Source organism: Acomys minous, assembly GCF_964271855.1.
Source record: "Acomys minous genome assembly, chromosome: 4".
Classification (NCBI taxonomy): domain Eukaryota; kingdom Metazoa; phylum Chordata; class Mammalia; order Rodentia; family Muridae; genus Acomys; species Acomys minous.
This window is the reverse complement of record NC_140486.1, coordinates 29,373,257-29,394,676: the sequence shown is the minus strand read 5'-3', so window position 1 is coordinate 29,394,676 and position 21,420 is coordinate 29,373,257. Positions and strand designations below refer to the sequence as shown.

At 40.0% G+C, this 21,420-nt stretch overlaps 1 protein-coding gene across 1 annotated transcript in view; it reads right to left on the bottom strand.

Annotated features, from left to right (window-relative positions):
• FBN2 (fibrillin 2) overlaps window positions 1-21,420 on the bottom strand; it is a 206,384-nt gene that overhangs the window by 145,189 nt on the left and 39,775 nt on the right. The window contains exon 6 of the mRNA XM_084778399.1: window positions 4,753-4,950. Within this exon, the coding sequence (XP_084634525.1) occupies window positions 4,753-4,950 (198 nt within the window). The remainder of the gene's footprint in view (window positions 1-4,752; window positions 4,951-21,420) is intronic.

The window sequence follows — 21,420 nt, the reverse complement described above, 5'->3', positions numbered from 1 at the left end:
TTTCTATCTCACAAAGTTTTTCTTTATCATTTTTGTGAGGTTTTTCAAGCCCTTTTCACCAGTGGTCTTTGTCTGGCTTCTAATGTGTGTCAGTTTTTCTACTACTGCTGCTTATTCTACTGTGACATTTGGATCTGTGTGGTTTGTGTACATTTAATTCAGTTACACGTACGTGTGTATATGAGTGTATCATTTGTCTTTCAACAAAATAGTTATAATTGGCTAAAGTGAAATGTTCCCCATAGCCCCACATGTTTGAACACTCAGTCCACAGTAGTAGTACTATTTGGGGGCCTGTGGAACTTTCTGGAAGTGGAGGTTCACAAGAGAGGAAGTGGGTTACTGGGGAGGTCACCTGGTCCCACTTACCTGTGCTCCTTTGCCTAACTGCAGGTACAATAAAACCATCTATCCTACACTCTGTCACTACATCTTCTTCACCATAAGGGCTGACTGTATCCCCTAAAACTGAAAGCCAAACTAACCCTTCCTCAAGTTGTTTCTTGTGAGGTAATTAGTCACAGCAATGGGGAAAAACTAATGTAACCAGGTTAAAACCTTCCTTCCATGTCATAATTTCAATGTTACCAGCTTCTTATCTTCTCAGTTGACTTTACTCAATGGTTACAATTCTCATTTGAAGACTTTTTCTATGAGAAAGATTTTATTGTTTTAATCTTTGTGATGAAAAAAATGTGTGAAATCTGCATTTATTTACACGTAGTTCTCTGGAGCATATTTTCTTCCTGCTCTTTTCTTACATTCTTCCCCTCCTGCCCTCTTTTTTATTTTTCTTTTAAGTTTCCCCTTCTGCCACCCTCAGTTATGGTGAAGTCCTGAAGTTCATGAATGTCTCAGGTTGGTTCGAACAAACACAAACTGAACCTCTGTCAGGATGATGATGCTCACCGAAAATGGTTAGAAAGTTCTCCCTGTTCAAATGGCTTCCCAACAGCTACTAGTGCTTGTCACTGACTTTAAGCAATGTTTCAGAATTTTATTTAGAACTGTGAGCTGTTCTTGGTAAGCATCCTCTTGGTACTTCTGCCAGGGTAGAACAGGGCATTAGCTAGCTATGTTTAATAGAGATTCCTGTGATTGAGATTGTCTTAAGTGATGTTTTGGAGGTTATGTAGTGTTGGTGTTGACAGAATGTTTATCTAAGATTAGACTGACAGCCAAGATAAATGTGCTTTGGCTATACTATCTTTACAAAATTATTCTAATCAAGATAATAACCAAATATCCTTTCAACAAAGAACTAGAATTTAATAAGCAAACAAATTTCATCACTATGTTTTTAAGTTTTGGAACAGGCAGAGAAATCTAAAAGTTCAACACTTAGCTATCAGTGACAATTAATAATTCTATTACTCATACCTTCATATAATTAATGATTTGAAGTATATACATTTATTTATGCATATAAAAGACAAAACTCCAGATATTAATCTTACATAAAATACCACTTCTAATTAAAATATGTGCATGGGTGTAGAGAAAAACACAAGCCATAAGAAAGTAGTATACACAGGCCAATAGCTGTTTACCTAAGACTTGAAGTTCATAAATATTCCTGGAATTATTTAATTCAAAGTATCAGTATTTTGAATTCACTTGTTTTATGATAGCTGAAATTTAAGTGGGGGCATGAATCTAACTTTGGTTACTTAGTGCAATAAAGAATGAAGAGAGAACACCACTGAGTGTGGAGAGAGGACAGGACAGAAGCAGGAGCAGACTCTGCTCTCAGCATTAAAGAAAGTCAAGGACTGCTAAGCGCCCTAGGAATGCATGCCTGACCCTGATTGTCTAGGTCTAGAATGTTATCACAAGAGCAGTTAAAACTTAAAGGACAAGCCACAAATCTTCCTGTTTCCCCCACAAATTAAGTTTTCCACACTATCATCTTAATTTCCCGTTGCCTCTCATTTCCCGCAGTTACTGTGCTTGTCGCAAAACCCTGCTTCATTCTTCCTTAAGCCATGGACAAATTAAAGCTGCATTAGCCTCAGGGCAACAGGCCTTCAGAACTGACCTGCCTTGATTAGTGTGATCAGGGTTTTGAAGCCAGTATCAAGCAGCTTTCATTGTTGTCTATGTAGCTGACATTTGTTTTTAACTTTATAAAATTTCAATCATCCTACTAAAAGGGACCAGTATTACCAAAGGGGGGGGGGGGAGAAAAAGAAACAGTGTGACATGTATGTCAGTGTGTCATTTGTAATGTCTCACCTCTCCCAAACTAATTTGGTGTAAGTATTCAGGAAACAGTCTAGGAACTTAAAAGCATTATAAACTGAGGATTAACACGTATCTGAGAACTGCCTGACCATGCCATGATCTTGAAATGAAGCAGAACTTTTCATCTTGTTTTTCCAGACATTTTTTAAAAAAATCAGGAGTCAAGTTTCATTTTGCTCTCATTACTGTGCTAATCCATTAGGGCTTTGAGACAAAGGAAGTCCAAAATTTATCTCTACTCCATAAGCAAAACCAAGCAAATACACTTGGGGCATTACTAACTCCTGACTGCAGAATCTGAGCACAGAGGGCACCACGTTTCCTAACAGTTGTGCTGTGCAATACAAGGTCTCTGACAGAACACTGAGGAGACAAGATATGTATATACAGATGAAGAAATTCAATAATTTAGCATGCCTCGGTGAATGACTTTTTAACCTTTCCTTGAAATTTTAAGTTCTGAAATATTTAAATCCTGCAACCATTTCCTGGCTCAAAGCGTTAGCTGCATTTTCTACATGTACACTAGGCAAACATAGCTCTACATGCCACAGGCACCTTGTGAATAAAAAAAAAATTCATACCTTTATGCAGATTATATTCTATAGTCAGGGAACTAAGCCAGTGAAGAAAAGTTTATTAGAAGTTGAAATGTGGTGTAGAATAATGAAAAAGAATCATTACAATACCTATGTGACAGATAACTTCATTTTCAATAGTTATGTATGTCTATGGTAGTCTATATATACAAGTTTTGTAAATCTCTTGTATTACAGTACATCTACCTACAGAGGAAATATAATACTCTTCAGATTGATGAGTATTCATAAAAAAAAATAAGTGAGCTTACCATTACCCATAGTAAAGAATATTAAAATCAGCATGTAGCACAGCCCTTATCTTTGAGGTCTTATCTGTAATTGCTACTTAAAAAGCCCCTGTAAGCCCGCAACTGACATGGCTTTTATTCTTGCTAACTAGTCATGGTCTGTGGAGCTGTACTGTCCTCCCCTCAGGGTCTCTGTAGCCCTTTTGAAAATCACTACGACATAGTGATTAATTGACATCAGTTTAATCATTAGTTGCCTTAACTGAGCTGATCCAGTGTTTTCAGGGTTTGGACAGTCAGCATACACATGGGTGCCTTGGGATGGGGCACAACTCTAAACGTAAAGTTCATTTATGTTTTGCACACTTGTACACAGAGCTACTTGGTAATTTTACTTAGTACTTTAGTGGTTTTGTGCATTTTTAATAAGGTTTATTTTTTCCTTTGTATGTGTGTGGTTCTGTGTGTCACCCAAATGAGTACAGTCACTTTTGGCCACCAGAGAGTGTACTGGATTGCCTGGCACTCAAGTTCCAGGCAATGATGAGCCACCCAGTTAAAGTACTACTCCTATCTGATGTGCCATTTCTAAAGTCTTGATTAGGTGCATTTTGATATCAACTTATCACACAGGGGCACAGTAAAATTTTTCCACTCATAGCACCAGGTCAGTGTTCAAAACATTTTTATTTTGGAGAGCATTTTTAGAATTTTGGTTTTTCAGCTTAGGGATGCCATTCTTGTATCCTTTAATAACATTACAAAAGTAGTAAAAAGAAATCTTTTAAGGTTACTATCAGGGATAATTTACCCAATTGCATAGACTACCTATGGTTTCTTGTCCAGTGAGCTGAGGCTGCACACACTTCCTTGGCTGTAATTTTGTCCTAGAGGACACTGGTCTGCTTACCACACATGCCATTTACTTAGGAGGCTGATGCTGATGCTACTTTCTGGCTTCAAGCTGAAAACCTTGCATGGGATTTACTTCAAATATGTTCATCTAACTCCCATGTCTCAAATAGAAGCAGCGGTGTTTGTATCAATAATACAAAAAGCATCTCAACTCCCATTTGACAAAGAATATTTCCAAGCTCGAAAAATGGACTTAGTACAGATGACATCAGGGTAGTAGCCAACGAATGACAAGGGCTCTGTTGGCTACAACTTAATGGAACTAACTAGTAAGAAAAGGATCATTCTAGGTCACTTGGGTTGGACTCTGTGGCTGTAGGAGCCTCAAGTCTCAGATCTGTCTTTGGTATATGTACCAGAGCCACTTATGAGGCTGGTGGTCCCACAAAATTATCTGGAGATAAAGACATCATGGATGATGAGAGAGAAGAAATGAGTCTTTCCAGGAAACTGTGTGCAGTGCCACGTGTGCTAACCTGCACACAGACAGGGCGGTTTGCCCTCTTACTGCACTATATATTTTAAGCAGTAGTTTGAAAAGTTCAGTTGCTTTTCATTGTCTTCTTGCTCCATTAATGCTATAAGTTGAAACTTTCATTGGTGACTAAAATGTACACTACAAATACAAACCACTTCTAGTAAGACCTCTCAGCAGAATCCACCACGTCGATGAGTACTATGGACACAGTTCCCACCCATAGCCCCAGGTTTTCTGATTCTGACTAAAGAGGTGGCACTTGTGATGGTAAACACAGTTGACTCACCTTGACATGCTCCCGTGCGGATGTTGGGGATGAAGCCCCGGCGGCAGGGCTGAGGCTGGGCTGGACACATCTCACAAGGATGACCCCAGGCTCGCCCAATGGTGGCACAGCACAGCGTCTTCGTGCAGACTATGCCTGTCAGCTGCCCTTGGCACATCTGATTACTGACTTTTGTGAAACACGGGCCTGTCCTGTAATCTGGAATGAGAGTGAAGACAGGAAGATCACACACCAATCTTAGGCCCCACTATCAAATTCAGAAACCCGAAACCCTTCCTTCTGAGCAAAGCATCTAAGGACAGAAGAGCAGTGAGTTTCACTTAGAAAATTTATAATTTTCCAATCATGAGATGTGTATTAAGGGAGCAGATAGGATTCAGCACTAGGCATTGAAAATGGGAGGCTCAATGACACACCAATGTGTTTTCTGGGCTTGGATCATTGTAAGGAACTGGAATTGGTAGCCAACATTGTAAAAATGGGACATTTCACAAGAAACTTGTGTTTTTGGCTTTCCTTGGAAAACTGGAAGTTCTAGCTGTGCTAAGCCCAGCATGCCACATGGCATAAGAAGAAGACATCTTCCTGCCAAGGATCTCCCTACTTTAACCCTAACCCTTAGTACTCATTCAAACGTCCCACCTGGGCTCTGAAGCCATCAAGTCACTAAGGATTACTCCTCCTTACCCTGGAAGTATTTTCTTTGCAGACCAAGTGATAGTTTAGAAAGCCAAAGTAACCTGGTGGAGGTAGAGGTTTTATATCACACACACACACACACACACACACACACACACACACACACACACTGCACAAAGAGTTACGTCTAATAAGCTGATATCCATCTCTCTATCAGTTGTATGGTTTGCTCAGTTAAGAAGAAAGATCTGCAGTCATGGATTCTTCACAGGCAAGTTAAGGCTATAACCTCTTTGCTCTCTATCCAATGATCATTGTCCCGTACTGCTATAGATGATGACCAAAATCTGAGTAAATATACATGGTGCATGATATACAGACACTCCCAATGACCTTCCAATGAGGTCATGTCATAACTCTTAGGAAGACTTTCCATGTCATCCCTACACATCAAAGTGTAAGGTCCAGGACCAGGGTATCTCTCGGTCACTTTAGAGGCCACCCTGAGGCTCACTGTTCCAGACTCAGTATATTAACACAGTGTTCAAGAGATTCACATCCAAGAAGGCTGAATCAGACTGCAGGAGACTCAAAAGCTGGCTCTGGGCATTTCTTGTCTACTTTCTTTAATGTTGTAAATTTACTTCAATAAACAGTCTAGGCATCCTGTAAACATTTTTGTAGGCCGAACTGAACCACCAACAAGACAGCCATTGAGTGTTACCAGTGCTGATTTTCAAGATGTAAGAAACAAGGGAAAAGTCAGTTTCCTTAATGACCAACTGATGTAATGACTCCCATTGGCCTTGAGCATACAAGAGGAACACATAGAAAAGAGTTCTCTTTCCAGAAAGACGATCTCATCTTTGACCAACCCTTGGGAATACAAGATATCTCTTGGGCTTTCGTTGCAAAGATTAGGAGTATGATTTTTATGAAAAACTTCTACTGTGAATATCAAACTTGGCAAACAATGACATTCAGAATGACGTGTCAATGTTGTATAGCAGATAAAGGCTGCATGTGATCAAACAAAACTTAAAACTACACACAACTGTGTTTAATGAAAAAATGAGGCTCCCTCATACAAAATAAATGGGTATTTTTAAAAGTCCAGTGTATTTTGAGAGTTAACATAAAGATAAGTAAATTCAACATAATGAACAAAATCTAGAGCAGGCATTTGGGCACGAGCTGGCTTAAGGTTCTTATGGTCTTGCAGCTGAGTCTCCACAAAAATAGCTCATTTTAATCCTCCATAAGAACAGCAGATGTACTGGCTGCAAGCTGCATTCTTGAAGAAAAATCATCTATGTATAAGGAAAGATATACCAACCTTATGAATAAGCCATTTGCCAGGTCATAACTTTTTAAAATCCTCATAAAACCCATGTTTTGCCATTTTTAAAAATTAGGTTTGTGGTTTTTGGTTATATCAAGTCCTGAAATGTAGGAAAACCCCATTTCTTACCAGAAGATGATAAAATTATGACTTCTCAAGATGCAGGCATACTTACTTTCAAATTCTTTATGGCTTTCATATCCCCAGAGAAGAGGCCTCTGGGGCCTTCCTCTAACCCATCCTCAAGAAATCAGCTGGCCAGGAGACCCATCCCTCTGTCTAGCCACAGCACCATCCTAAAATGAGGGCCCTTAGCATATTCTCAGTGGACACAGAAGCTGTGTGTCTCTTGCAAATGGCTGTTCTGATGGAATATACTGATGCGGGAAACCCTAGGCTGCCTTCCCATTGTTAAGTGTCCTACTGCTTCCCCCTATTGTCTGCACTTTCCTCTGCAGCAGCTGGGCAAACCTTATCAGGATGATATCTTGCCTTCTCACTTAAATAGCTTTAAAGCTTCAATGTGCAATCTTAGCATTGCATGCAGCCATTGGTAACAGGCAAAACAAGAGCAATGTTGCATACTGAAAAGGAATTTAAATTCCTGGTCAGAGGAAAGTATTTTGTCTTCCTAAAGTGTACTTGTATATTGGCTATGAATCAGAATCCTAAAAATGTTGTAATTGATATTTGCTGATTGTGCATTCTCTTTATGAAAGTTTCACCATAACTAAATATTACTGTACACTCCAGGAACCATTGAGAGTCACAGTAGAGCAAAATATAGGAGTGTTTCAATAACTCAGTATGTTGGAGGCAGTGGGTGGGAAACTGGTAACTTCCTCCTAGGGATACGACCAATAAAATTTTGTTAAAAATTAGCCTGTGGCACACAAATATTTTTATTTTTCACTTTATAATATCTAAGTGAAACACTGCTGGCTGAGAGCGTTATGCCATTTCATCTCATACTTATCTCTCAAATTTATTATCTTATTTTTGTTTACTGCAGGTGTGCAACTGCACAATGTGGATAGGAGAGGAGAGGTATGTGTGCCACAGCTCATATATGGAGGTGAGAAAAAAAGCCTGCGGAGTCAATTGTCTCCTCCCCAATTTATGCGTGCTGCAGAGATAAAACTCAGGCCAGCAGGCTTTTAGCTTGGACTAACAACATCTTCAACTGCTGAACCATCTCTCTGGCTCCATCTTTATTTCATGAATTTGTACATTAGGGCAATTAGCAAACTGATAAAAAAAATTGGCAACCCCTTTCACTTCTTTCCTCTCCGAACAACTGAATTAAGGTATATATTACATGTCATAAATATATCTGTCTGAAATACACAATTAGATGGTTTGTGGTACATTTATTGAAATGAGTAACTAATCATCATGATCCATTTCTGGAGTATTATCGTTACTTCCCAACATTCCTTGTCTATTACCAGCCCAGTCCTAGACAATTGTTCTCCAAGCCCTGTCATAACCAATTTGCATTTTAAAGAAATTCATATAAATAAATGACACCATAGGCCTGAATCTGCTTATGGAAATTATCCTTACATAAGTGAGGCAAAAAACTGTAGAGCCTGATGGAAGAGGAAGAGGGCTAGGATGCAGAAATGCAAACATGTCTCATGAGAGAGGAGATGAGGGAGGAGATTAGTCAAAGCAAAGTGAGCATGAAAGATCCATAAAGATACCTAGTACTGGGTGATAAATATGGATTTATTTGCATTCTTCTACATCCAGACATCCATTTAGACCAGCACCATTTGTTGAAGAATGCTGTATTTTTCCCATTATATGGTGTTGGCTTCTCTGTCAAAAATCAAGTGTCTGTAAGTGTATGGGTTTATTTCTGGGTTGTCAATTTGGTTCAGTTGATCAATCAATCTGTTTCTATGCCAGTACCATAGTGTTTGGTTTTTATTACTATTGCTCTGTAGTATAGTTTGAAGTCAGGGATGGAGATGCTTCCAGAAGTTCTATTATTATACAGGGTTGTTTTTAGCTAAGCTGGGTTTTAAATTTTTCCATATGAACTTGAGAATTGTTGTTTCAAGGTCTGTAAAGAATTGTGTTGCTATTTTGATGGGAATTGCATTGAATCTGTAGATTGCTTTTGGTAAAATGGCATTTTTACTATGTTGATCCTACCGATCCATTAGCATGAGAGATCTTCCCATCTTGTGATATCTTTTTCAATTTCTTGTCATATAGGTCTTTCACTTGCTTGGTTAGTTACCCCCAAGATATTTTATATTATTTGTGCCTATTCTTAAGGGTGTTTTCCCCCTAACTTCTTTCTCAGCCCGTTTGTCATTTGTATACAGGATTTTGTATCCAGCCATTTTGCTGAAGGTGTTTATCAGCTGTAGGAGTCTCTGGTAGAATTTTTGGGGGTCATTATGTATACCATGATATCATACTTTGACGTCTTCCTTTCCACTCACACAAAAAGCTGGGTGTGGTTGTATGCGTCTGAAATCCTAGTGATGTGAACCCGGAGCTTGTTAGCCTGCCAGCGTAGCAAATCAATGAGCACTAGGTTGCGTCAGAGATCCAAATGTAAGGAAGGCGGGTTGAATGAAGGGGGGAAATGGGAAAACAGGGAGAGAGGAAAGAAGAGGAATGAACAACACTAAGAATGTTTGATGAAGCATCAGGGAATCATATCATTTTATATGTAGGTAAGATTATACATAATACATACAAGTACATATATATGCACTCACCTTTGTGAGTGCACGTGCATGCATACATGCACACATATAAAATGAAATTATGCAATGTGGGATTACATATGCTCCCTACAGGAGCCATAGACTACATAACAAAAATTCCAGTGCCAGGTATGAGAAGCCTTCATTTAAGATGTTGGTCAGGATGGTACAAGTTATTCTCAAAACAATATAGGCCTTTGCTATTGTCCTTGGCTGACTCTCTGAGGTCAAAGGTTGTTGGAGGAGGGTCTTGTGTACTGTGTTTTCAGATGCTGATTTCATTGCCTTGAGATCTGTTTACCTCCCTACTACAAGCATTGTTATGAATGCTGAAATATCTCCTGTAACCATGTGCTGATAAGGAATGTTACCCAGTTATCCCTGATTGGCTAATAAAGATGCTGAAGCCCATGGCTGGGCAGAAGAGAGGTAGGCAGAGTTTAGATTCCTGGGCTTGGGTTCACGACTAGAGGGGAAAGAGAGGGGTGGCAGGAGGAAGAAAAGAGGGAGATAATGGAATTGCCATGAGGCAAGATGGATTATTGATCATATGGCTGTGAGGACAGACTGATGGAGCAGAAACTGCCTGAGAGTCATCAGATTGCCAAGTGATTGGCCATTCTGAGGGTTTAAAAGGTAGTAGGACTAGGATAGCTCAGAATCTGCCCAGCATAGTGCCTATGGTTTGATAATAAATCACAGTCTCTGTGTCTATTATTTTGGAAGCTCAGGGTTAAGGAAAACTACTATTTTTATTAGTTAGTATTCTATAGAAGTTAAGTCACCATTGCTGAAGATACCATACCCTTCAGACACAGGACTTCTGATCTGATAGCCTCTCCCGTCCTGAGGACTAGATCTCACAGTACCAGAAAGATACTGAGCAAGATGCCAAAGGAGGGAAGCACTCACAGTCCTATCCAGCTGTGACATCTATGAACCACAACAATGACCAACAAAGCAAGATGGCGTTAAAGGCTCAGTAGTGGCACGGATATCTTAGTGGTAACCAACAACTGTCTAATTGGACTTACGGTCCCTTCAGCATGAACAAAGCCATGCCTCACCCAAGGTATTTAGCCAACTACCCAGTGCTAGTGATGTTATGGATCTTGGCAGACAACCTACTACTGCCACTTTATTAAATCAGCATAATTCCTGATTGCATTTTAAGTACTTATCATTAGACCTACCAATAACTGTAGTCCCCAACCTTCATCAAAGAAATGTGTCTTTATAGCAGTAAAATCCCTGCTGGTCATAGTGCAAAGATCAGCAGGTTGTATTATGGAGATCCCACCTCTGACAGATACATTTGTAACACAACTTTGCACCTAAAACCTGTGAGTATTGCAGAAGGTTGGGATGGGGGAGCCAGAGAACCAGGAAGACTGTTGTGAGATTTGTCTCCTAGAAAGGAGAGTGAAGCTATATTGATGACACTGCCATAATATGGCTACCTAAACAGGACCTGAACAAGTACAGCATCAACAGACATGCCCATGCTCAAGTAGGAAATTTCACCCCTAGATGAACTACAGGTTACAATGACTGCTGAGAGAAAGATGGTCTCTCAAGAATAAGCCCTGTAAGTGGCTATCTAGCATAAAATGGTCGGCCCTGATGACACACACATAAGCAACAATGTATATATGTATTACAAAAGCAATAAAAAAGGGCCTTTAATTTGACAGGGAGTAAGACAGAAACATCGGAGATGCTGAAAGGAGGAAAAGGAAAGGAGGAAGTAATATAAATATATTTTATTTTATTATTTTTTCTTTTTTATTAATTTATTCTTGTTACATCTCAGTGGTTATCCCATCCCTTGTATCCTCCCATTCTTACCTCCCTCCCATTTTCCCCTTATTCCCCTCCCCTATGACTGTTCCTGAGGGGGATTTCCTCCCCCTGTATATGCTCATAGGGTATCAAGTCTTCTCTTGGTAACCTGCTGTCCTTCCTCTGAGTGCCACCAGGTCTCCCCCTCCAGGGGACATGGTCAAATGTGAGGACCAGAGTACGTGAAAAAGTCATATATTTTAATTAAACCAAAATAAAAAATTTAAAGTGTTTATTTCTGGCCTTCATATCCATACCCACTTTAAGTCACAATGCATACACACACACACACACACACACACACACACACACACACACACACACACAAAACCCCTGAACACACAAACATGTGCGTGTATACATGTATAGAAGAGAGCCAGAAACCAATCTTACATGGTTCTAAATGAGGTGGGAAAATAGTCACAGTGACAACAAAGTATCAGCTGCCTAGGAAGCTAGTGCATCACGTAACGTGACTGTCAGCTAAATGCAGTTAAGTATACATCTGGACAGACTATGTATGTATAATTTAGGAATACCCTAAAATATATAAATGTCATATCTTATAATTGTGCAACAGAGTGTCCCCGTGAGAGGTCTTATCTGACTTCAAGTCAGACAATACACTAAGTGATGCTGAAAGTTGTTTGGAAACGTATGGTTTCTAATTAATTTGCCCTTCAGACCCATGTAAGTAGGTATTTCAAAATTTAAAAACAAAATCAAATGCAACAATCAAGTGATAATTTTGTGGGGGAGTTGTATATAAAAGGTTGTGTAACGTGAGTGTAAGGATCCTGGCTCTGTACACCTCTTCCCAGGGTAAAGGACTCTCTGGTAGCCATGATAAGTAAGGAGCAATGCTCCACTGTGGTTATAATTAAAAGCCTAGCCAGTGTTTGAGCTACAGTTACTGAATACAGCTATAAACAGAACCTGCAGAGAATAGAGTTCCCAAAATTAGATGAGATGATTAAAATGTCCTTAGTTTGAAAGACTGCCATACATTTCTTCATTCACGTATAGTTTTGTATAAAACATAAGGTTAAGTAAAATCAAGTTAATTAACTATATAATTCATTATTGTTTTATTATTGTTGTTGTTGTGGGGTAAACATCTTTAAATCTTTAAATCTTAGGAATCTTTAGAATTAAGGTCAGGATCCACTAGAATTAAGTGGATTGTGGTCAATATTGAATTAATATATATTTTTTAAGGAATCTTCAAACATTATGGACCTATAATACTTAGCAACATGTGGCCTCTTCTAAGAGGCTGCCCTCATTCAGAAGCTAAAACAAACTTTAAGTGACTTTATTTAGAGGTGTGATTTTTAAATTAAAATGTCACTATGCTTACATATAGAATTGTATTATTTCAGCGTACTTCATGTTTTCCAAGTTTTTTTATTTGTACATTAATATGCATTGAGTTTGTTAGCTTGTAAAAGCTGACTGCTGTACAGGTTCTTAAGGTGTATATCTGACTCATTTAAGGAGGAAAGACATCATACATATGTATGTGATAAACTTGAAATACAAAAAGTAGCTGATAAGGTAGAGTAGTGTTTCAGAAACTAGGAATAAGAGAAAAGTAAATATTACTTGAAGTTCCTTTAAAATGACTACAAAATCTGTTTGTTAACATAAATACTCAATATTTATCATTCAGTATATTAATGCGTTCAAGCCAGCAGTATTTGCAATAATCAAGTGTAGGGGCAACCCAGTGTCCACTGACAGATGGATGAATGAGTTAAAATACGGTAAACCCAGACAACAGAGTATCATTTAGCTTATCATCTACCCTCCCAAAAGCAGGGAGATGCAGGCACATCGACTGAAATAAGTCAGTCACAGTTAGGAGTGCAAGGGCAGCAATATGAGTATTGAACATATGAAATATATTTCATGGCCCTGAACCTAAAAATGGCTAATGTAATAAAATTTATATGTGTGTACAACATAACAAACATTTAATGTACATGTATGTATGAACATAATTTTAAATTAAATATTATTTATAGAAATAATTAGATAGCTCGCTTTTCATTTATTTTGATTTTCTCAAAGGTGAGCTTCCATCTGACCCCTTAAACCAGGGGTCCTGACCGCTTGGTGCCTGAGGTCGACACTGAAGCTTTGCTTCCATGATAAATGAGCAACAACTTTAATGACCACAGCTGCAGTGCATTTTATTTCTAATATAGACTCTATTTAATAAATCAGTGGGATGTGTACTTGGCATAGAAGGACCACTTTTTTTTGATGTTAACATCAAAGAACACTTTAGAAATAAAGATGCATGAATGATCACTAAGTACTGGCCAATGGTACAAACAAAATTCCTATCATTGCTGTCACTTTCCATAAGGATGAAGGCTATCAAAGATGTGCTTCTAAAATTCATGGTCTATGTGTTTGAAGTGTGCACTTTTGAGTAAAATCAATTAACTCACTTTAAAAAAAAACAACACAAAATGTGATGTAGATCAAAAGCTAAATGGGATTAAACAGAAGAAGAATAAAGGCATTTTTTGAAATAGAGGGTTGAAGGGACAAAAAGCATTTTGATCTGAGTTGATGAAGGGGAATAGAGATGTGAAGGAAGAATGTCAGAGTGTACCATTCACAACTCTAATCAACAATGGGCCAATTTTATGGATGTGTGTTGATCTGCACTGCTGAAGTGATGAGCCCTCCTGGTTCCTCAGACTTAGGAACTTAAGGATCAACACCAGGAATGACTCAAAAGCAAACACATCCTCTATGGCTGCTGAACAAAAGGTCAGTGTATTGACATGCCAGACCAGAACAACAAGGTAACGTCACCCCAAAAGACTTGCATACTAGCTGTAGGAAGTAATAGGCAGGCTGGCATCCGTAGTGAGGATACTTAGATCATGAAGACACGGGTAAAAAGGGCAGGGGGTTTCCTTTGGATCTGGAAAGTGAACACTTTCCACACTCATTAAAAAGAAGAGGAAGAGAGAGACAGTCACTCCCTGAAGGGAGAGGAGTTGTTATCAGAGTAGGGGAAATCTCACCACACAGAGAACAAGTCCAAACTTAAGGTGAGACTCAAGAATGGCTCCATAAACTGGAGATCAGGGTGTGATCACCGAACTGAAAGATAGGGTTTAAAACAGAAGAACACAGGCACAGGAGTAGACAAGTGATAACATAAGCATTTTCATGAACTAAGATAGTTTGACATCTCCAGTTGAAAACAGCCCCTGATATCTGAGAAGAGAAACAACAAAAATAAGACTCATCCAAGGAAAGAGACATACAAAATCTCTACACTTTTGAATTCCGAGATTAAACTTGGAAACAAAAAAATAAAACCTTCCCATTATTAGCAAGAAAGAAAAGGCCACCTATAAGTTTGTAGTAGGCCAACATTCTTTTCATCTGTAGGATAGAGAAGCTAAATACAGTGAAATGATATTTAGGGGGTACATTTATAAGACAAGAGAGAGAGGTAGATGATAATATAAAATTAAGTAATATCGCTGGGTGTGGTGGCACATGCCTTTAATCCCAGAACTTGGGAGGCAGAGGCAGGTGGATTGCTGTGAGTTCAAGGCCAGCATGGTCTACAAAGTGAGTCTAGGACAGCCAAGATAACAGAGAAACCCTGTTTCGAAAAACCAAGAACAAAAAGTAATATCCTGAAACAATAGTACTAGGAATTGGAAGATGGGGGATGGGGTGTTTCCTATAACACAGATTTGGAGATTAATTGTCCTTATTACATCACTTGAGACCAGAAGGAATGAGTAAAGGGGCCTGAGTTGAAATAAATAAATATCATTCAACTTAGACATTGTACAAGACATGTAGGAGAGGCACAGAGGTTTTAATGCAGTGGTGAAGGATAGGAGACAGCCATTTTTATCGCAAAGTCCATAGAAGAAATGGTCATTTAGGGAGGTCACACTGGGGGGATTGAAATATAACAGGGTGAACCAAAAAGGCTAACTAACACAGATGAGAGGAGAAGGTGGGCTAGAGAGATAGCTCAGTGGTTAAGGGGTCTGACTGATCTTCTAAAGGATACAGGTTCAATTCCCAGGACGTTTATGACAATTCTTAACTCTCTGTAACTCCAGTCCCAGGCCTTCTGACACCTTCACATAAACAAACATGCCGGCAAAACATCAATGAACATTAAATAAAAATAAATTATATGGCTTTAAGTCCAGCACTTGGGTGGTAGAGGCAGGCAGAGCTCTGTGAGTATGAAGCCACCTGGTCCACAGAGTGAGTTCCAGGATAGCCAAGTCTACACAGAGAAACTCTGTCTCAGATAAACCAGAGAAAGAGGGGGGAGGGGAGAGCAAGTTGGGATTTTAACGAACCTTAGAATAGGTCTGATTAAAATAATAAAATTCAACTCTACTCATTATCTATAAAAACTATTAGAATGAAATGAATAAAAATATTAATAAAGCACAGAAGTAACAACAAACAATACTGAAAACAGTAGAATGTAAGGACAAAAGCATTAATTATAGGATGAGACAGGGAGCCCAAGGTGGAGTTTGGGTTTGGTATCCCTGGGACCTTGGTTCACACACACACACACACACACACACACACACACACACACACACACACACACAGCATTGACTGGCTTGATATTAGTACATGGGATTACATGTCAAAATTTAATTGAAATAAAATGTATATAGTAAGAGGTACAATGAAATACAAAGAATAAGCAAAACTGGAAACACAAGAGTTTTTCAAAAAAAGACAAAGCTTGTAACAACAAAAAACGTGAAAACAAACTCTTGTATTCATAGGCAGATATATAATTCTGTGTTATCCAAAAAAAACCCCTAAAATACAATTTTTGCTTTTCAGTGAACAATAATTTATCATAATAAAATTTATCACAGTAAATTTACTAATTTATTATTTTACTTATTAATGGATTTTGGTAATTAATTAATTATAATTTTTTGCTTATAATCATGCAGTAATTAGAATGACATCGATAGATTCCAGAGCTTTCTACTAAGTGCTGTGTCTTTAACAGCAGTTAAGTCTGACGGCTGCCACAGCACTTGGGTAGAGTTTTAAGTCAAGGAGCTGAAGGTCGCCCAAGAAAAGAGCACCCTGTGTTGCTTACAAAGAGGCAATTTTTAAAATCCTAATATGAGAAGTTGTGACATGAAATTGATCATTTTAGAGAACCAAAGTGCAACAGCTATAAAACCACACAGCACTGTGGTTTGCCAGCGTGCACAGCTGTGTGGCTGAAAGGAGCAGGCAGTAGCCACATGTGGCTTCCTCAATTTCAGCTTAAAGGATGAGTGACATAAAACAAACACTCAGTTCTTCAGTCACACTTGCCACATGTCAAGTGCTCAGAGGCCACACGGCGGTTAGTAGCTACCACACTAGCCAGCACAAGTATTTCCATCATCCCAGAATATTCGATCTCTATCTGCCTCTGTGGTTATCTCCCAGCACCACAGAGAAATGGAAATGAAACAGCACTTGATACTGAGGCAATGACTCAATAAAGGGTTATAGGTCTGAAGATATACAGAGATAGAAATCTTGTCTTAAAAAAAGAATGAGTAAATGAATGAATGAATGTGCAATGAAACACAACATTGTGGACTTCAATATTGGTCAGCATTCTAATGAAAGGTGATGTACTTTAGTAGTTCTATGGCCTTTTTCTTTTTTCATTTGGATTTTTTTTTGGGGACAGGGTTTCTCTGTGTAGCCTTGACTGTCCTAGACTGGTTTTGTAGACCAGACGGGCCTTGAACTCAAAGAGATCTGCCTCTGCCCTAAGTGTTGGGACTAGAGGCGAGTGCCACCACACCAGGCTAGACCATTCTTTTGTATTGTCCCGTGGATGGGAGAAATTGGGCAGAACAGAGAATAAAGAACACATGTGTGCCAAGCATGAAGTCAGTGCAGAACCTGGATGCAACACTGTTTAATCTGTGTGACAGTCTGACTTGGTGGCATGGGTTGACCTTTACTGATAACAACAGTAGACTTTCGTAGATGAAGCAGAATTGCCCAAAGTGACGTAGCTGGTACCTAAGTGAAGCAGATTTTGAAAGAGTAATCATATCTAGCATCAAGTCCTATTCCTTTCCCCAAAATCTTGTGTGTACCTGTTCATATATATGCATGCATGTGGCGACCAGAAGTCAAAGCTGGCTGTCTTTCTCCAACACTGTCCATGTCATCTTTTGCGACAGTCTCTCCTTGAACCAGGAACTCTGATTCTACTACATTAGCTAGCTGGGGATCCCCCTGCCTCTACCTCCTCAGTACTGGTAGGACAGTCACCTGCCTCTGAGTCTGGCTTTTCTATACGGGTGCTTCCAATACAACTTAGGTCCTCATGCTGCACAGCGAGTACTTTACTGGCTGAGCCATGCCCTGTCCCTAAATCCATATCTTCAACCTCTTTCTCCTGTTTCTCAGCATCTTTGATTATCTCGGCAGGGTTCGTTCCACACTTGATCAATAGCTCTTGCTTCGTTCTAATTAACTACATTTTTGTGCCCATCTATCCCATCCCATATTTTACAACTGGTACGGTCTTTACTATGTCAATATCTTAGCTTGGTTTACTAAGTGCTTCGCTGGTCACTGTGATTTGTGTCCCAGGAGCCACCATGTCTCAGGAGTCTGACCCACTGCCTGGATTTAGCTGCCTTCACTGCTGTTCACATGGCATCACTCTCAGCTACGGACACTGTCTTTCAGCAGGTAATCCACAGCGTTACAGGCCAGCCCACTCATGTCCTTATCAGTAGCGCTGCTGAGGTTCTCTTAGAGGGCAGAGTGCTGAAAGAGGGTGCGGGTGACAGTGCTTGGATGGATGACAGAAAATGCTAAACAAGTGCCCAGGAAGCCAGACACACTATCTACAGAAGATAACGTGGAACTGCTCAGTTAAAGTCTCAGTTTAATCTGAAGTGTTAGGTAGGTGCCAGAAGGCTCTGCGGTTAGCATCCCCAAAAGGTTTAGTCCATCCTACATGGAACATATGAAAGCATTTTAAGCACTGTGACAGATCACTTAAATTCGAATCATTTTTCCATAACCTTTAGAGACGGAACACTGTGGGAATGAAGGGGCTCGGTTACAGATGAGGAAGCAAAGTCTGCAGAATTAGAGTAACTAGTTTTGTCAGAAGGATTTAAGATGAGAGGCTGCACCCTCCTGGCTCATCCTCCTGGTGTATCCAATACAAAATGGCACCTGGACATCTATACGCTGTGACTTTATGATGTCAACTATGTCTTTGACCTGATTCATGACTTTCATGACCAAATAAATATACCTGGCTCAGACCCAGAGCAGATCGAAGTTCAGCATTTCCCAGCATGTGGTCAGTGGTGTGCCAGTTACACAAAACATTAGGAATATTTTGTCAGAAAGGAACTCTGTGGTCAAACAGAAAATATATTAGAATTCAAGAATTAGGCTCCTTGATCTGTAGATAGAACCGCACAGCCTTCAGGAGTGCGCAATGTACTCATGTGCAGATTAGCTGCCAAGAGGAGGCTATAGTAGGCAGTCTTCAAAAATTTATTTGCTCATAAAAAAAAAGTTTTATATAGAAGCATTCCTGAAGACCAGCGTCGGGTGAAACACACTTTGGCAAACACTTATCTACCTTCCTCACCACGCGAGCCCCTGTCATGTCCTCAAGCGTGGCTGCCTGAAATAGATTTAGTGAAAGGCACCTTTTGTGTGACTGGCTTTCCGCCAGATGACATCACTGCTGCCGCAAATATCATGGAGAGCGTCAGAACCTGTGCCACGCCGTGATTCACAAGCTTTCTGCAGATCTCACACTACTGCCCGAGTTGCTAACAGTGCCTACGGTGCTTGTAAGTGACCTTAGCCCCAGTATCAAAGCTTCAAGTCTCTTCTGTCTTCTTTGTGTTGTTCTTCTATCTAGCAAAGCTTACATACATCTCAGGCCTAAAATATGATCCCTACATTTCTGTGCAAGCAATGCAGGGCACAGGAAATTGTGTGTGTGTGTGTGTGTGTGCATACGTGCGTGCGTGTGTGTGTGCGTGTGTATGTGTGTGTGTGGGGGGGGAATGAATGCAACATGGCAAGGCATTTATGGTCATTTCAAATGGAATTGAGCTCTTCCAGCAGTTTAACTGCTTCTTTGTAACTCGGATAAACATGGTATCACATTGTACTCCTCTGTACAGAAGCACTAAGCACAATGACTGGAAGTAGGAGAAGGGCAATACGGCAGGCAGTTCAAGAACCCAAACTTTCGAGAGGACATCCTATTGAGACTTTAGGCGAGAGAAGCATGGGAGAATGGGGAAATAGCAGGATCCACAGGGTCCTGGAAACCCACAAGAAGAACTTTATGACAGGCAGATCTGGGTCCTGGGGTCCTCCTCAAACTAAGGCACCAGCCAAGGAGAAATAGGTAGTAAACTTCGAACCCCTACCAAGACCTAGCCGACGAACAGGATGTTCTCCGCCGTTGAGTGGAGAGTGAGATCTGATTCTCACGTGAACTCTGGTGCCCCTTTTCTGACCACGTCCCCTGGATGGGGAGGCCTGGTGGCACTCAGAGGAAGGATAGCAAGTTACCAAGAAGAGACTCGATATTATAAGAGCATAGATAAGGGGAGGAGGTCTCCCTCAATCACAGACATAGGGGAGGGGAGAAGGGGGAAGTGGGAGGGAGGGAAGAATGGGAGGAAACAGGGGAAGGGCTAACAATTGAGATGTAATATGAATAAATTAATTTAAAAAAAGAACAAAAGCTTGAAAAAAACTCCAAACTTTCACCAACTACTTGCCTGTAGTCTGAGAGCCAGCCCCACCTAGTGATGAACATGGAAGAAAATCTGGTTGGGTACCCATGTTTGCCAATATCACTAGCATTCCAGTTATTTTAGAAAAAAATCTCGCATTCAATAAGCTCACTTACGTCCATTTCTGTGTTTGTAAAAATCAATCTCATACAGCAGGAGAGCTGCTTACACAAAGCAGACGCTGTGAACGTGTGCACGTGAGCACAAACCTCCAGCGCTGGGCCCAGCATCCGGCTTTCAGTAAATACACACCGACAGGTTTCTGTTCCTATCACCCTGGCCATTAATCTTCTAACATCTTAGGCCATTCTTACTTGCCGGACATTTCCATCTCTCAGTTCCTCATGGCTCAATGGAGGCCATGAAGGTGAAGCATAAGGGAGGCAGAAAAGTCTATAGAAAATGTACTGTGTCCTTGAGCCTCAGAATCACACATGGATAAATGTTCTTGCTTGTGAAAGCCTTAAGAAACCACTCAAATTGATAGCTGGGTCTTCCCAAGAAATAATATACTTCTGAGTCTCTCTATTACTCCGGCCCCCTCTTTCCCAAAGTTCCATTTAGAACTAAAGCCAGGATTCACAGCCTGAAAACTAATACTGTGCAACCAGGAATAAATTATTTTGCAGAGAGAAATACCAAATCCATACGCACAAAAATTTTTTGCAGGAAAAAAAAAACAGATTTCGTTTTCTTCACCTCACCATAAAGTATGATGGGCAAACACAGAAAGAGAGCGTATGTCTGTGTCTGTGGTCTGCCAGAGAGCACTTTTGATTCCCAGCCCTCAGTCTTGCTCCCAGCACTGCTACTCTGACCTGGATGGAGGCACAGCCAGGAGTTCCTGATTAGCCCTGAGGTTTTCTGCCCAGATTATGTCTCAGAGCCTCTCTGGCCTGGGCTTTGAGCCACTGAGAGATGACCCCACGCAGGGATGCACATCAAAGGAAACCTAGTTGGGTATCCATGTCTGCAAGTGTCACTATCTCATATTCAATCAGTTTGTAAAGGATGTATTCAGGTTTTGGGTTGTTCATATTTACCCTTCTGTCCTCAAAATAGAGAAGAGTGGGTTCTGTTGTAGTATCTATTTACTTATCGGTCAATCCATAGTCTGTCATCTATGTATCTATACATCTATTGTCCGTCAGTCATACATCATTTATCAATCATCATCTATCATCTTTTGAATCAACCGATCATTTATCACTTTTTCTCCTTACTTAATAAATAATATCAATTTGAAAATTACTTCGAAAAACGATCTTCT